The sequence below is a fragment of the Neodiprion fabricii genome, chromosome 1, assembly GCF_021155785.1.
Source record: "Neodiprion fabricii isolate iyNeoFabr1 chromosome 1, iyNeoFabr1.1, whole genome shotgun sequence".
Classification (NCBI taxonomy): domain Eukaryota; kingdom Metazoa; phylum Arthropoda; class Insecta; order Hymenoptera; family Diprionidae; genus Neodiprion; species Neodiprion fabricii.
The window spans coordinates 25990018-26007710 of record NC_060239.1 but is presented as its reverse complement, the minus strand read 5'-3'; the positions used below and the strand labels follow the sequence as shown (position 1 = coordinate 26007710).

The following is a 17693-nucleotide window of genomic DNA, read 5'->3' as shown; positions in this document are numbered from 1 at the left end:
GCCCACCTTGGCCCACTTGCCCGCCGATAACTGGTCACAAGAATTCACCCAGGGGTATTCGTCCTAATATTCTTCAGTCAACGGTAATACTTTTATAATACGTAAAATAGTATTCCTTACCTCAAATTCGAATTTCCCGCTACCAATTCCTCATTACTCCTTAGTACTGATTGCAACCACGGCAAGGAAAGTGGCGTTTACTTTCCCCACCTCGTAGGATGAGAGTGACGTTTCTATTTGTATCGCTTCTAGGATTGTGGATTCCGTCGCATCGCGTCGTGAACCAGAGTCAAAAACCGTATTGGCAAATAAATCATCTAGAATGGGGCGAATAGCTTACGCCGAGGACAGTGTCTTAGCATATCTAAAATCATTGATGAGAGCTGATGGTTATACGATAGGATTGATACTTGGACAGGTGCGATATTTCAATTACTCAGAGATCAGGATCAAACCGTAGAGCACGGTCCACAAGCGATCAACGCTGTATTTCACTGTCCACCATATGTTTTTTTATCAGAATACGAAATATATTCGGATAGTTGCCTCAAAGGCAAATAACTTATTATACAATTTATTAGATTGGAAAACAATACTTCTATTAGTTATGAGGTCGAGTCACGGACTTGGAGGTTATGCTAAACGTCAAATCTTAACCCCTTGTAGCCCCTTGTAACATTTCTGTAACAAACTAAATAAGATCCTACAAAATCCATACAGAAGGTATTAATGACAAGTCCTTAAATGCTATTTATTTTAAAATTTATGAATTTGGACTATAAGAGATTAAAGTTTGCCACATCACATTCCGCAATTTGCGCCTACTCAGTATAAGCTTTATAGAATTGTTTACGAATTCAATATCTTCCTATTCCCGCTTCTATCGGCAAACCAATAATATGGTTGACAGATAAATTCTCCTACTGTTGAGCTCACAATGTTATTCAATATGCTAGCGATCTTGCACCTTCATGGTATGAATTAAACTTCAATGTCTAGTCAATTCTGATTTTGATTCTAATGACGGACACTGTATTCAACTCAATATCTATAATCGTTGTGTTCGAAAATAATAAGTACTAAATTACAAATAGAAATTTCATTTATTTGTTTAGCCCTAGAAAGCGTAATTGGAACCGAAAAATGATCATCTAGAGTAATTCACAAAGGACACGTTGTTAGTGCCATTCAATGTGCCTCAACGTATAATCTGTCGCACGCAAAAGTCAGCAGTTGACACATGTTGAAAATTCCGATCAAAATTATAATCATTTTTGACTATCATCGTCATTTTTTATTTTAGAGTACAGCACAGAAAGACTTTGTTGTTCATCTGGCAAGAACTCCACCTCCTGCCGCGAAGGATGTAATTGAAGAATCTTTGATAAGCTCTGCAAGCAACACTCAGCCAGAACCAGGACGAAAGTACATTAAATCCATCAATGACATACCGGAAACTTGGGTCGCCGATCACGCAAAACATGTAATGAACTCATTGTTACCACCATCATTGTCCATTTATTTATTCGATGGATTTCTTTTCAGGTTACCAGGATGTTACCAGGTGGTATGTGGGTGCTAGGAATATTTGTGGTTGGCCCGTCAGATATCTTGAATGATAGCAATTCAATAAACAGACTACGATCAGTGGTAGTTGCAATTTACAAGCACTTAGCATTAAATAAATATCTTTATGGGAATAACAATCAGGAAAATCTTATCCTGCACTTCAATAGTATTACTCAAAAGTAAGTGAACTTTATGAAAATGATAAGACTGTATTGTGCCATCGTTTTCGTATTGTGTTTGTTTAAGAAAAACTTTCATATTTCTTTAGGATATTATGCAAATCTCTTGATGCTAGTCTTGGAGGAATATTGAAACCGGTAGATTGGAAGTTCCAAGCTAAGGCCACAAAATGGCATCAACTCGAAGCTCGAGTAGATTTTGATCGGTTATTTCCAATTGCAGCTGACCAAATGCCGGCAACATTAAAAAAGCAACTACAGGTATTTGTATTGATTTAAAAGGTTGAATTATTGGCAGATTCAATCTCATGAATTATATCAAGTAGCATATATAAACGATACTCATGCCAATCACCATAAAACCTTGAATTCAGCTTTTATCGCTTACCAAATAACTCTACCGGAAGGTAGTAAATTTTATTTGTGTTCTATACAGGGAATTCTTGCAAATATATCAGATACTGTTGACTCAGCTTTGATTGTGATCGAAGGTGAACCACGGTCTTTAGAGGACACTCTTGAAGTAGTTGGAAAGAAGAAAAAGGATAGAAAAGAAATTAAGAGCAACAATGACACGACTTTGGCTAACAAAACGCTTCAAGTTAGCATGTATATTCCCTGTGTAAGTTACAGTGGTCATAATAGCTTGATATTTGAATGAATAGATGGCCGGGAGGCCATGACACTTTGTTGTATCAAGGAATCGCTTCCAAATTCAAGTAATTGTATAACTGAAAAGGAAATAATGAAATTAATGGGTTTCCTAGCTCATTTATTGTATTGTATTGTACAGTAGAGAGGGTTGAAGAACCCGTTGAAGAAAGAATACAGAAATAAGTTTTTAATTATTTTAGCCAAAAAATCCTAGTTCAGACATATTGATAACATCCTGCAGTGCGACTATGCGGCTAGTCGGGCAAGTTGTTAGCAGAACATTTGTGCATCAGAAAGCAACCATCGAAGAGGCTACTGCAGCAGTGAAACAGGATATCATAAGGTCGTTGGCTAGTCGGTTAGAAATGCACTGGGATAGTTTAATTGAAGAAGAAAATGGGTCCCCAGAAGGTAACTGACAATCTCGGCAAAACTATACAATAAGCATACGATTGGATATCTGTCATGAATGATATCTTTTCTCTGTTTTATTGAATATACATTTTCACTTTGGGATGGTAGAAATAATTTAAAACTTTTCATGGATTACTTATTTTTAGAAAACGTTACCCTGCACGAACCTCCAAGAAGGGTTTTGGTCGCTCTGCCGCAAAGTAGAGTAACATTGTCTGACTACTTATTTCCTGGTGAAGGACCACAAGAAGCTTTAGTGTCTTTGCAGGAACTTTTGGATTTAGAAATGCAAGAAAGCAGCGTACAAAAAGAGCTTGAACTCCAGGCGGGTGAGTTCTACAAAATCTACCTAAAGATTGTACAGCACTTTGATGCTTTTGCAGTCTGTATTAGTTTAAGTAAAAGAATTGTTCTGACAGAATAATATAGAGATAAAACCAATCAACATTAATGACCTACAGATCCTTCGGAATTCTACTATCAAAATACCGTGGACACAGTAGCCTCCGATAGCAATGAAGATTCATCTCAAGATCAGCAATTTGTTGTCTATATGACTGGATTAAGTGTTGCAATACTTGTTTTAGTAGCTGCAATTGTTGCGCATTTGTACTGAATTTATGTGGCGGTCACAATTTTATCGTATCATTCGCGTTTGTTTTTTAATTTATTTGCTACGAGAATAATCGATGATTGTAAATTTTTTGTTGTATAATTAGAATTCGCGAAAATTTGAGTATAATAAGTGTATTCTGTTAGTAATTGGAAGCCTTATTGACATACAGGTGTTTATAAAATACACACACAGGTATATTTTCTACGTAGGTCATAGAGACAGTGTATCGTCAGATTATAAGTTGCGGGTCAAATTATTTGATTTTTATTTGTATTTGTTGTTGTATTACTAATAGGTTAATAATTGTAGGTTGATATATGGTTACCACGTATCAATATTGTCTGTACACAATGCCCAAACAATATATTGCATATCACAAGGGTTGTTGAAAAGATTCATGAATGCGAACTGAAACATTGTTAATTTAACTTGAAAGCTGTACTATATTTAGTAATGTACTCTGTATTGTATCCAACAAATATTTTTATAATGTTGACACTATAAATGTAAAGTATATTAAATTAATATTTAAAGAAAATCTTCGAATGCTCTATTGATGTATTTGTTAATTTCACTGCACCTACTTTTCCACTAACTCGACTTGAAAGAAGTTCTCATTACCCTATCGTTCTATGCACAGTTGCGATAATTGTAAGTTACTGAAGACGTATTCAAAATAACTAGCAATGATAATGCGTAGTTCTGCATTATTTGTATTGCTCTACAGTTCTCAACCAAAGATTCTGATTCAACTATGTCCAACTTTAATTAACTTACATATCTAATATTTTTGGAAGAGTTCAAGAAATTCCAGAAACGTTAGTATTTGTCACATGGTAGGTATGAATTAAATAATACATGGATATCTAACGTTCAGTATACTTTTATTGTCTCGTTAGTATAATATAGATACGTATGCACTATAATTTACAGTGATAAATGATTATTTCAATCTATCGTATTTATTCAAATGATAGGTGTTCACTCACGGAACGATAGTATTAATGGAAATAAGAATTATTTCAGTAGTTTAATAATAATACCGTATTATTTCGAATATAATCCGAGGTTTTCGTTATCGCTAACAGCACCCGCCAAAATCGTCCTCGTCTTATACGCGGACCCGCCTTATACGGGTATCTAAAAAAAAACACCCTGAAATACTGTCTCAGAATCGGGGATCGTCTTATACGCGGGGTCGGCTTATACATGGGACAACACGGTAATAATATGTAGCAAATAATCTGATATCCAACATTTGATATTATAGTCATAAATAAATTACTTATACCATAAATCGATGATACGATCTGACAATTATAACTTACTGATACAATTATGTAAGCTAAGAAAATTACAAAAAGGCATAAACGTAAAAAAAAAAAAAAAAAAAGTTTGGTAGAACAATCACGTATGCGACAATAGAATTTAGATGTGGTCTAAATAATGTTTCAACATATCGTTTCCAATTTTCTTCTACTAACAATTAATTAATTTCGGTAATTTCAGCCATTTAATCATGGGAATGCAGAACATTGCATTGATTTACATACGATATTTTTGTGTACGTATTTATATTGTACATGTAAAGATTTTACATCATTAGATACCATAATCTCCTATGGCTTGTCATGCAATCCTGATAGTGGCAAGAATAGAATTTTAGTATTCCGTCTTGCAGTTAAATGTATATGCTGGAAAAAATAGTTAAGCATCACCTCTACCAAGTACTTACATGCGTTTTCTTCATGCCTACAACTTATGGAGTTTGCTATGACGTTTATAACTCCGCTTTTCGCATTTTAGAAAGAACAAAAAATACCTTCAATCACATTACCACCTGCATGTTCATATCTTATGTACACCGATGCCTGTGTAAGGTGCGTGTGTGTGTGTGTGTATGTGTACATGCGTAACCCTGTACGAAACGTAATATATGACATGCACGACAATGTAGTATTAATTAATATCTCTTACATATTCTAGAGGCTATTCGATTACGGTTTCAGTCTACATGACCAGGATCCAAATAATCATATGAGTTTTATGGACGCCTCAACTAATTAATCAGTCTGCGAATCAGGAAATTTCTCCTAAGTTGACACAATAATCAGAACGCAATTTCTACAAAGTCAGCTGCCATATTGGGCTCAATGTGGACTTATAAATATTTTTTACTCACAGGATCTCGCCTTACTCAGATTTAAGGTAAGACCCCTGTGATAACACCACCAGGACTTGGCAGAGTCGTAGATCCCATTAGACTCTTGTCGACTTCCCTTGCAGCCTGCCTTCCTTCAGCTATTGCCCATACGACAAGTGACTGACCTCTTCGGCAATCTAAATTCGCAAATATTAAAATTGTAGAGTAGAATTGTATTGGAAAGGAATTCTTTCAACTGACTTTTGGATGAAACAAAATCACAATCTTAACTAACCTCCTGCAGCAAAAACACCTGAAATACTAGTTGAGTATTTGCCGCCAGGAGTTTCGTAGTTTCCACGCCCATCGAGTTTTGCTTCTAAATCAGTAGCGACGTATTTCTCAGGTCCCATAAAGCCCATTGCAAGTAATACCAGATCACATTTGTAGGTCTATTGAAAAATACATTTATATATACAAATATCTCATTGACATTGACATACCTCCGATGGCTCACCTCATCACATGGTGCTAGAAAAAAAACTCACCTTTTCAGAATTAGGAACTTCGTCCATTTTCCATCTACCTGCTTCATCTTTAGTCCATTCAACTGTGACTGTTCTAATTCCAGTTACATGTCCCTTGTCATTGCCCAAGAATTCCTGAAATTAATGATGTAAATTAAACTTTCTAAGATATTCCATAAAAAACAATTCATGACTTGAAACTGAAATTCATTTCCATTCATTCATATTTAACTAATTGATACGATATTTCAGTGCAGAAAGAAAATGTTACATTTACCTTGCTCAGTGTACTGAACTGACGTGGATCCCGTCCAAATTTAAGAGAAACTTCTTCATGACCATAGTCCACCTTGAACACTCGAGGGTACTGTGGCCATGGATTGTCCTTTCCTCTTTTTAATGGAGGTTCAGGTAAGATTTCAAACGTTGTAATGGATCTGGCACCCTGGCGACAGGACAGAATGTTACGTACCGGTATGTATAGTTGTCCCCACACTTTAGTATATATATCATAGTTTCAAAAATCTGACGAATAATTTAGACCTCGAACAAAACATTCGTTTGTTAGTATTTTTGCATTGGACATACTAAATACAGATGAGATTTATATTGTTATATTGTAGTATTTTACTGTAAGGGATCATGGGTCTAGTAGGCCCATGTGATTTGATATGCGCAGTGTAATACCTGTCGCAAGGATGTAGCAATGCAATCGCAACCTGTATCTCCACCACCGATAATTATGACATCTTTATTCTGAGCAATTAATTCCATTTTGGGTGGTACAGTGTTTCCCATCTGTTTTTTTTGCCAGTTCTCGAGAAAACTCATGGCAAAGTGAATTCCTTCAAAGTGCCGTCCAGGTATTTGCAGATCTCTTGGCCACGTAGCTCCAGTACACAGAAGAAGTGCATCATACTGTTCTTTCAATTCCTATTGTGCAAGAAAAATGGTAGTACAGTTTGTTGCGGAATGTGCGTGATAACATGAAAATTTTTAATGTCCAATGGCTTCAATAATTAATTAACTGCCTACTGAAATTTTTCATTTTCTCGACAATATGAACAAATACAGAGAAGATAAAAGAAATTCACTAGTAAAAATAAACAGCAGTTCATAAGCTCACTTTAGCTGAAATATCCTTCCCAACATTGATACCAGTCTTGAAGGAGATTCCTTCAGCAGCGAGAAGAGAAACTCGCCGTTGAACAACTTGCTTAGACAATTTCATGGTAGGAATACCATACTGCAAAAGACCACCAACGCGATCGTTTCGTTCATAGACAGTGACCAAGTGACCAGCTTTGTTAAGTTGATGAGCCGCAGCAAGTCCAGAAGGACCAGATCCTACAATTGCCACTCGACGTCCAGTTCTTGACTTCGGAGGTTGCACAGTGATCCATCCTTGCTCAAAGGCATGATCTATGATAGCGCACTCAATGTTTTTTATTGTTACAGGTGGCTCGGAGATTCCCAATACACAAGCACCCTCACAAGGTGCTGGACATACCCTTCCAGTAAACTCTGTAAGAATGATGGGTGTATGTTAAACACAAATTTTAGTTGTCACTATTTTGATTCGTCCGGATGCCAAACATGATCGCGATGATAGGGTGAAAACTAACCAGGAAAGTTATTGGTCTGAAGCAGCTGATTCAAGGCCTCTTTCCAGTTTGAATGAAAAACAAGGTCATTCCACTTTGGAATAATGTTTCCAAGAGGACACCCATGGCTGCTCTGACAGAAGGGAACACCACATTCCATACATCTTGCTGCCTGAACTCTAAGTCCCTTCCTAACACCTTGAAAGTTATATATCTCATCCCAATCTTCCATTCGTTTTTCAGCCGGTCGATAGTTTTTTGTTTCGCGACCGTATTTTACGAATCCTCTGCAAACAAAATACAGATTTCGTGATTAGTTGTGCTATTCAGTTTGACGAATTAAACACACATATCCTGTCATTAGTGTGTGAACTAAAATTCATATCTACCGAATCTTATCCAATTTCTTTTTCTCCATATCCCCATCAGCAATCGAATCTTCAATATCTTTAACATTAGGTTCTGATGGTTTGCTATTGCTGTTGACAATTGGCTGCGCTACTTTCTGCTCTGCTAGTTGCTTTAGAGCGCGTTGATATTCGTATGGGAATACCTAGTAGTATTACAACCAAAATGTATTTAAACCAGAACAACTTGAAGAAATTCTGAATAATTTGATCATTGAGCAAAATTTATCAGCGTACCTTTACAAATCTGGTGGTAGGTTCAGGCCAGACCTTCAGCAACTCCTGAGCGATCAATGATCCAGTCTTTTCAATGAACTCTTCCAGAAGTTCCTTCACATACGCAATGTCACTCTGCTGATTAAGTGGAAGTAGCTCCACCATTTCAGGATTGCATTTACTGAAACATACATGGCAATATGATTAATCATCACTGAAATGTAATCAAAGCAAATGTGCAAAATTTTCTAGTAGGTATACCAACCATACTCAGTAGTTATTACCTGCTATTATGTATATTCTAACAATAATTTTCTTTACAAAAAAAAAAAAGCTGCATTATCAGAACTATAGTAAATTCGCTCACCTATAAAAATAAATCCATCCTCGCACACTAAATATTGCAAATGTATAATATGCATAGTGCGTGAGTCAATTTACCTTTTGAACGATCCGTCAACGTCGAGAACATAAGCAATTCCACCGGACATTCCAGCAGCAAAGTTCCTTCCTGTCAGCCCAAGTATAAGTGCACAACCTCCAGTCATGTACTCACATCCGTGATCACCTACTCCTTCTACAACTACGATAGCTCCACTGTTACGAACGCTGAACCTCTCTGCAGCTATACCTCGGAAGTATGCCCGACCAGACGTCGCACCATAGAGACAGACGTTACCCACAATAACATTAGCTTCGGAATTGAAGTCCGAATCCTTGGGGGGATATATGATAATCTCTCCACCACAGAGACTCTGAGTGATAAAAATAGAGGTAAGTATTGATTCTCGTACAGTTTGGTGAAGGCATTTGGATAATTTTTATTCACCTTTCCTACGTAATCGTTTGCATCACCTTCTAACGTAACATGAACACCTTTTGTCATAAAAGCGCAGAAGCTCTGACCCGCAGAGCCAGTCATATTGATATTAATACTGTGTTCTGGAAGCCCTTCTTCCCCGAATTTCCTAAAAACAATTTTGTAAAACAATTCTCAAACGTGGCAGAAATTGTGAAACCGAATATTTTTACAAGCATAGACATATACAAGGAAATGGTAGCTATACGAAATAAGGAATTGCTCATGGTTGGGTGCTAACTGAAACTAAATAAAATGATTGCAACTTGCTTTGAAATGTGATAGCTTAAAGTTGACGCAAATGCTCTGCATTCATTGTTGATGTTCATCTGGATGGAAACGCTTTTTTTGAGTCCGTCCAAAACTGGTGCTGCCTCTTCAAGAAGCTTGTTGTCCAATCTGTTTTCGAGCTGGAAATCCTGCTTGACTGAGCCACCCTTAATGTTGACACCTGGACGCATCTCCAATGCATTGCGTAAAATGTTTGTGAAATTAAGAGTCTTGGATTTTTCATGATCACGGCTGGCAACCTTCAGGAAATCAGTGCGTCCAACTAAATCTTGGAATTTTCTTATACCAAGACTAGCCATGTGCGTTCGTACCTGGACAAAAATTTGGAAATTATAAGCATTTTGTAGAAACTTTCTTTCATCTATCTTAACTGGAAAAGATTGGTGGGACATGAACAATTCTGATGGAATATTATAGAATGGGATTCAAAAAACAGAATAGACTTCTTACTGTGTATCGTGATTCTGAAAACTATTCTATAATATTCATTATTACCTAATCGTAACCTATCAAATCGTATCGGACGTTCTAAGCAGGAATAGATATTGAATGCATGAAATACGTGATAAAACTGAGTTCAAAATAAACCCTTACCTCCTCGGCCAACATGAACAGAAAATTGATAACATGTTCTGGTTTTCCTGCAAACTTTTTGCGTAAAATTGGATCTTGTGTAGCAATGCCCACTGGACACGTATTCAGATGGCACTTTCGCATCATCGTGCAGCCCATAGCGATCAACGGAGCTGTACTGAAACCAAATTCGTCTGCGCCCAAAAGTGCAGCAACAACGACATCAAAGCCGGTGCGAAGTTGACCATCTGCTTGAACAACGACTCTGGAGCGCAAGTTGTTGAGAGTTAATACTTGGTGAGTCTCTGCTACACCCAACTCCCATGGAAGACCCGCTGCCTTGATTCCAGTCCAGCTACTAGCTCCAGTACCACCATCATGTCCAGATATTACAATGTGCTCTGCTTTACCCTACAAAAATAGCCGATGCGCATGCTGATTAGAGAAAACCGACAAACGAAATATCGGTAAATTAATTTCGTAAAGGGTTTATAAGAGGGTGGCATGAAAGATGTTCGATACAAATTATTAAACCATTATATCGCACTCACTTTAGCAACACCAGATGCAACAACTCCAACTCCGACTTCTGACACAAGTTTTACAGAGATCCGAGCATTTGGATTTGCGCATTTCAAATCATAAATCAGCTCAGCTAAATCTTCTATCGAGTATATATCGTGATGGGGTGGGGGTGAAATAAGTCCAACTCCAGGCACAGAGTGACGTGTTGCAGCAATATCCGCTGTGACCTGTGATGTTGAATATTATTACACTCACTAATTTGTTATTGAAACGGTCCCATTAAAGGGATGCTTATGGCAAGTGACTTTAATTATTTTATACACCAACCGAAATCAACTTACTTTATATCCTGGCAGCTCACCACCTTCACCAGGTTTGGCACCTTGAGCCATTTTAATCTGCAAGTCATCGGCATTTGCTATGTAGCTGGAAGTTACACCAAATCTGCCACTTGCTACTTGTTTGATGGATGATCGCTTATTGAATTCTGGATCTTGGTCCAAATATCTGAAATTATTAACAATGATGAGTATAGATCAAATCGTTAATTTTACCAAAGTAGTACCTATAATATACCCATATCTATATTGCTGATTTTTTTCCAAGATACAAATGATGATCACATGAGCTTAATTGACGTACCTGTCAGCATTCTCTCCACCTTCTCCGGTGTTGGATTTGCCACCGATTCTATTCATGGCAATGGCAAGGGTGGTATGAGCTTCTAGTGAAATACTTCCAAAGCTCATAGCGCCAGTCACGAATCTCTTCACAATCTCAGATGCTGGTTCCACTTCATCAATTGGTATTGGTTTATCGATAGTTTTGATTTCCATTTGACCTCGTAGTGTGCATGCTCGGACAGCATCCATCGTAGATTTACGGTAATTTTCATAGGCGATGGTACTCTTTGATTCAACAGCTTCCTAAATTTTCAGAAGCAAATGAATAGAAAATTCTAATTAGGGAAATTATTGAAGATACGTTTGAAGGTTTCAATTTTTCAGTCTTTCGCAACATATACCTGTAGATTAGCAATACTGTTGGGCTCGTTGATATGTTTCTCTCCTCCAGCTCGCCAATGGTATATTCCAGGATTACGCAGGACCATCATATCCACAGCTTTTTCCATGTAAGTCATTTGGTGTCTTTCGAATGCTTCTTTTGCTATTATGTCGAATGTTACACCACCGATTCGTGATTGGGTACCCTAAAATATCCAAAGAAATATGAAACATTGAATAACACTGCATAGTGACACCAAAAATCAAGCATGAGAAACTAACGATATAATGAAAACATGATCAAATCAATGATTTAATACGAATTTGAATTGAAAGAATTTCACTATGATAAGCGCGTGAATACCTTGAAACATTTATCAACAACATCATCAGCCAAGCCAACCGCCTCGAAGATTTGGGCACCTTTGTAAGATTGAAGAGTAGATATTCCCATTTTTGCCATCACCTTGGCAATTCCACGTTCCATAGCTTCAGAATAATTCTAGAAAGAAAAATTTCAAATCCAAATTATCATAAGATATTTTTCAAAGACAATATTGTACTAATTAGACGAATTATAAAATTTGTGTTTACTGTCAAATTGCATAGGTACTACTCACAGTGAACATGATATCGTCAGTACAGGATTCATCCAAGACTCCATCAGCTCTAAGACTTCTAGCCATTTCAAAGACGAGATAGGGACAGATTGCGTCAGCTCCGTAGCCAAGCAGTACACACATGTGATGCACCTCTCGAGCTTCCGCAGTCTCTAGGATTAAGCCCACTTTCATACGTTGACGCTCTTCGATAAGAAAATGATGTACAGCACCTTGAGCTAGTAAAGTGCTCACTGGAACCCTGTGAATAAATTGAAGAGTTATAGCATATTGACGTTTTTCTTTGAATGAGGAAAAATATTTATTGAATGCAATAATTTATACCTGTCTGGACCGGCTAGACGGTCGGATAAAACAATGAGCTGATAACCCTGATGGGCAGCTTCGTTAGCCTCGTTGCACACCCTGTGAATGGTTTTCTGAAGACCCGGTGGTCCATACTCAGCCGGATACGTGATGTCAATAACCTTTGTTCTCCAACCACGATAGTTGGTGTTTTTAATCACCTCAAGATCTTTCAGGGATAAGATGGGTTGATGAAGGAATAATCGATGAACTTGTAACTCATTTGGTTCCAGGATATTACTCACAGGACCAATTGGGCACATTAGTGACATCACGATCTTCTCTCTGAATGGATCAATCGGTGGGTTTGTTACCTAAAGATACAAGACTTTAGATTATGCTTCGAAATACCTGTTATACCTGATTAATTTCATTATGAATTTACACTAAAGCAAAGTAAATTTGATGTACTCGAACATTGTTACAGTGTTGTCAATTCAATTCGTGTTTAATGGTCCAGCTGCTATCAGAACGTAAAAGCAGAATCTTCCGTCAATTTTTGCATTAGTAAGGGAAATTATTTTCACCTGTGCAAACAATTGTTTGAAATATTCGTAAATCAGAGGTTGAAAGTCGGAAAGGCAGGCCAAGGGAGCGTCATTGCCCATAGATCCCAGTGCTTCTTTTCTGAAAAAAAAAAAAAAAAACAATATGAATTCAATTGCATGATTTACGTCTAAAAAATTGACGATGATATTTATAATAGCTGAGTTCATGTGATATTTACTTGGTTTGAATCATGGGCAGTAAAAGCATATTGATGGTTTCAATTGTATATCCGTATAATGAGAGACGTTTGTCTCCTCCCCAAACACGATTCACTGCAGAAACACCCTCGAAAGTATCGTTGGTTTCGATGAGCTTAGTCAACTCTACACTCCCATTTTCAGTAATACCATTTGACCCATTTACTGCAATATGAGCTTCTCGTAACTGGTCCATCGATATCTGTGTTCAAATTACAAAATTGAATAATGATGTAGATTGTGGATGATACTAGGCTAAAGAGATACATTTGGCAAAAGAAGAAAAAATGACTGTATTGTTAGTTAACCAAATAATAAGTTATCTAAAAAATACTTAATGATAAACGATAGAAAAATACTCCCAAAGATGTCCTTATTTCATATATTATGCATGTAAATTAGCTTGAAATAATTTAACTACTAATACCAGTGAAGATGGGTAAATGAGAAGTGTATGGGCAATGTGTGAAAGAAAATTATGAATTGGTGATTGAAACATGAATGATTGTTATACCAATGCTACGAAATGTATCTAAATATTATTTTCAGAATGTAAATTAGTATGGAAAATACCAATCCAAACCACAAATAAGATTCATTCTGACTATAAATATAATTTTTCCAAAACTATTCATTAAAAGCAGGGTAATATAGGAGAATATAAAGAGTGAAATATACGTGGAAATGTGGGATCAATAAATACATTTTTATGTAAATGAAAACTGATATCAACAAGTAAATAAGCGTAAAACGTTATTTCAAAGAAGTATAACAAATAATAACTGAGAAGTATCAAATACCACCACATTAAATAACCAAACTCAAAAGTCCTTTGGAATTCTTTGTTACATTTACAACTCACCCTCTGCACGTAACACCAATGTCGCCATCATAGAAGATAAATTGGAAAAGAAATGTTAAATTAACATCATTGTCGAATTATTGAATTGTGCATATAACAACCATGTAATTTGATTTAGTATTTGATGATATTATATATTTTGCGAATGAACGGATGAGATATGTCATGATGTGTGTAATTGTAATATGTAGTATACCAGCACCATGTCAATAAATGAAAATACAGCGGTGATTATTGACTGATTCTATTAGTTAATGCACCCCCAATGACACATTCATTTAGTATAAAGAATGGTTACTACCTGTACAATATTTAAAAATTATTCTTGCTATCAAAATCTGATGTATAAATTATTTATTCCATTAAACCATCACTGTAACAGATTTCTTCGATTACACTCGCGGAGAATCGATTAATCGTTATCACCGACTGTCATTATAAATTATTTTGAGGAAAACGACGTACCTGTTCCTTAAGCCAAGTAGAGTGAGGCCTGCTGCGTGCGATATAAATCTTGAGATCAACATCTTGAATAATCTTTTTCTCTTCTGTGTCAACCAACAGCATCCTTCCAGGCTTCAAACGGCTCTGAAAACGAAACGGATGCAAAGTGAATGCCATTGAAAAGCGCCTTGAGTTTGAACAACATTCATGTAACAGCACGGGATGACGGTCCTACAGCTCTTTATACAAACCTAATCCCTAGATGGCGATAATTATATGGTCGTTTGTGGAATGAATAGAAATAAATAAAATAGGGTACAATATGATACACTATTCATACAAATTCCAGAATACAGTAGTGTAAAAATATATATGTGGATTAAACGATTGATATTCTGTCGTTGTTGATGATGTATCCATCGCATACTCATGCATTTCATTTATCTTCCTCGATAATACAAAAATATCAATATTACATACAATTAAAAAAATGTCAGCCTTAAGTTGAGCATCATATTGGCCACAGAAGAGAAAATATACGAAATATTCGTGCGATTTAAAAATAATAAAAAATTGAATAATCTAGTGAATATCAAACGAGGTAAGGTATTAAAAATCCTTGTCTCGTATCCTTCCATCAACTAAATTTACTAGCATGATTCTGTGATATATGTTATAAACCCTACTAAAATCATTGAAATACGAGCCAAGGGCGACTAGCAATAACTAATCAAAAAGATAAATCAGGATGTAACAAAATACAACAAGGACAGATCACCAGCACATTATCAATGCTGCCCGAAGTACAGAATTTTCACTAAGATATAGCTGTTTATAAAAATCATGTGTGAGTTATCATGGAAATCAAGGGTGATCACCTATTCTTTGTACACAGCAGTCCGAAAAATCGAACCTTTAGAAATGAGACAAAATAAATATGTAAATAACATACTGTACGAAGTGAAATCCTCAGACACGCTGTCTGCTTCTCCGCAACATGCATAAAGGTGAAGGTGATCACCCCACAAACGATTTAAACCAATTAAATATAAAATCAATGATATTAACGTGAAACTAGTCAGATGGAAAAAATAATCAATGAGATATGTTGAATCAGATGAATCGTTCGTCACGCTGTAACAATCAAGTTACAACAGGCCTGAACTCCAAAATGTTCAGCCCAGCCCAGTGCGCCCGCCCCCCCATAATAGCAGGCTGGTCGAGAGACCCTGATCCGTGATGTCATCTCCAAAGAACTAATCCCTAAAGCTGAAATTCTCTGTATCGAAAATTGGAGAGATTGACAAGAGGCGATCGAAGTAACTGTTTCTAGACAGTAAAAGAATTTTTGCCCCAGCATAGGAAGCTAGCTGCTGATTGGTCCCAGCATGATTAGGTCCTTGGGTTGCGTAATCGCCATGTTTACCTTGAGGACAACATTGCTGGGCGGAGTGTCATAGACGCCCACTTCGGACGCCATCACCATCATGTTATCCTTAGTGACGTAGAAACGCGATGGGCGCAGGCCATTTCTGCCAAACAAAAATTCAAAAATTCTTCTGTATTACCATCTTTGCATCAATTAATTATCAGCTGAATAATTGTTGTTCGTTCGTTCGATTGCTTTCCAGCCGGCATTCTCATATACCTCTGTATATACACACATATTTGTTACCTTGTTAAGTTCTTCCTATTAACCATATAGATAGCGATGGAAATAATATACATATTTATATACAACATACTCATACACCCAATGAGATTATGACTTCTTGTCGCACATTGTATTATATTTTAGCTTTTTTCACCTGAATAATTCAATCTGGTCCAAAGACTCCCGAGTACACGTTGATTCATATCATGTTATTTCCATTACCTCTATTATATACTTAAGATCATAATGTTTGTATAAAATCCTGTTGAGATAATAATTTTAAATGATTGTTGTACCCTGACATAATATATCCATGCACATAAATAAAAAAAAAAAGACAAGTCCAGATTAGAAAAAGTAAAAAGGGATTGAAGTTTGTGGGTTGACACAAGGGAAAAAATTTCAATTAAAATCTTACGCATTATAATAAAAATGTACAAGATTTGTACGACTTTCCAATTATACATAAAAAAAATTATGTGCTTCTAGAGGTAGAGTAGAAAAGTAAAATTCATAAATAGATTCGACGACACAGATAGTTGGTGTGTGATGATATAGTGTTCAAATATTAAGAAAATGGTACCTAACTGTTATTTCAGTGTAAAATGAAATGTCTTGTACCTGTCTAGTATAGCTCCAACGTAGCGACCATCCGTGAATGTTAGTAGGGCTGGTCCATCCCAGGGTTCCATTGCACATGCTGCCCAGTGATAGAAATCACGCTTCTCTGTGGCCATTGTTAGATCGTTTTGCCAGGCTTCCGGGACCATCGTCATCACAGCCTATACGGAAAATAATAAAACTATTTTCATAGAGGTATTCGAAAGTTTCAATTTCATTTTCTAGTAATACGATGGTTGATTCAAAACCGATAATCCCCGATCTAAGGAATGTTGTCGATGACAACTTTATGAGGAATAGATAATGTGAAAGCACTCACCTCAGGTAGCGTGCGTTGACCAGCCATCACCAAGAATTCCAAGACACAATCAGCAGCTCCGGAGTCAGAGAGGTTCGGTTCAACAACAGGATAAAGTTGTTTCAGTTTATCGCCGTAGATAGGACTGCTCATGACACCTTCTCGCGCTTTCATTAGATTAACATTACCCCGCAATGTGTTTATTTCACCATTGTGGGCAAGAAGACTAAAACAATAGGCATAGTATTTTCATACTTAATATTTGCAACGCTTGTCTTACAGTCTTAGCGAAGATGCAGTTTTTATGTCTTAATATTATCATAAAATATGGTTGAAGGTACATAGTTATTTCAAGTATTTTCTTACCGTAACGGGTGCGCACGTTCCCAACTAGGGAATGTATTGGTGGAAAAACGTGTGTGCACCAAGGCCAGATATGTTTCGAAGTCTGGAGACTGAAAACAAATACAACTTTAACGTTGAGAAGTGATCTGGTCGAAATAGATTTTAATTATAGAGGGA

At 36.6% G+C, this 17693-nt stretch overlaps 2 protein-coding genes across 8 annotated transcripts in view; one reads left to right on the top strand and one right to left on the bottom strand.

The window, feature by feature from the left end:
- The first annotated feature begins 237 nt into the window (after positions 1 to 237).
- Positions 238 to 3960, top strand: LOC124182298 (protein odr-4 homolog). Its single transcript, XM_046569375.1, has 8 exons — positions 238 to 418; positions 1304 to 1483; positions 1546 to 1748; positions 1838 to 2009; positions 2185 to 2370; positions 2603 to 2813; positions 2963 to 3145; positions 3278 to 3960. The coding sequence occupies exons 1-8, from the start codon at positions 323 to 325 to the stop codon at positions 3430 to 3432; spliced, it is 1386 nt and encodes a 461-aa protein (XP_046425331.1). The 5' UTR covers positions 238 to 322; the 3' UTR covers positions 3433 to 3960.
- Positions 3961 to 4299: 339 nt separating this feature from the next.
- LOC124182271 (glutamate synthase [NADH]) overlaps positions 4300 to 17693 on the bottom strand; it is a 47635-nt gene continuing 34241 nt past the window's right edge. For 4 of the 7 annotated variants that reach the window (XM_046569318.1, XM_046569309.1, XM_046569328.1 and 1 more), the window contains 28 exons: positions 17538 to 17626; positions 17193 to 17397; positions 16874 to 17034; positions 16025 to 16130; positions 14620 to 14742; positions 14155 to 14157; positions 13274 to 13494; positions 13074 to 13173; positions 12526 to 12860; positions 12202 to 12442; positions 11946 to 12083; positions 11602 to 11787; positions 11220 to 11503; positions 10919 to 11084; positions 10604 to 10804; positions 10074 to 10463; positions 9459 to 9790; positions 9159 to 9297; positions 8771 to 9084; positions 8351 to 8510; positions 8096 to 8259; positions 7728 to 7993; positions 7229 to 7626; positions 6790 to 7035; positions 6380 to 6547; positions 6124 to 6237; positions 5871 to 6027; positions 4300 to 5772 (listed from right to left, as the gene is read on the bottom strand). In XM_046569318.1, coding sequence (XP_046425274.1) covers positions 5636 to 5772; positions 5871 to 6027; positions 6124 to 6237; positions 6380 to 6547; positions 6790 to 7035; positions 7229 to 7626; positions 7728 to 7993; positions 8096 to 8259; positions 8351 to 8510; positions 8771 to 9084; positions 9159 to 9297; positions 9459 to 9790; positions 10074 to 10463; positions 10604 to 10804; positions 10919 to 11084; positions 11220 to 11503; positions 11602 to 11787; positions 11946 to 12083; positions 12202 to 12442; positions 12526 to 12860; positions 13074 to 13173; positions 13274 to 13494; positions 14155 to 14157; positions 14620 to 14742; positions 16025 to 16130; positions 16874 to 17034; positions 17193 to 17397; positions 17538 to 17626 — 5544 coding nt within the window. In that variant the 3' untranslated portion in view covers positions 4300 to 5635. Of the gene's footprint in view, positions 5773 to 5870; positions 6028 to 6123; positions 6238 to 6379; positions 6548 to 6789; positions 7036 to 7228; positions 7627 to 7727; positions 7994 to 8095; positions 8260 to 8350; positions 8511 to 8770; positions 9085 to 9158; positions 9298 to 9458; positions 9791 to 10073; positions 10464 to 10603; positions 10805 to 10918; positions 11085 to 11219; positions 11504 to 11601; positions 11788 to 11945; positions 12084 to 12201; positions 12443 to 12525; positions 12861 to 13073; positions 13174 to 13273; positions 13495 to 14154; positions 14158 to 14619; positions 14743 to 16024; positions 16131 to 16873; positions 17035 to 17192; positions 17398 to 17537; positions 17627 to 17693 lie in introns of those variants that run through there. The other 3 variants (XM_046569301.1, XM_046569337.1, XM_046569347.1) reach the window with 3 other exon arrangements.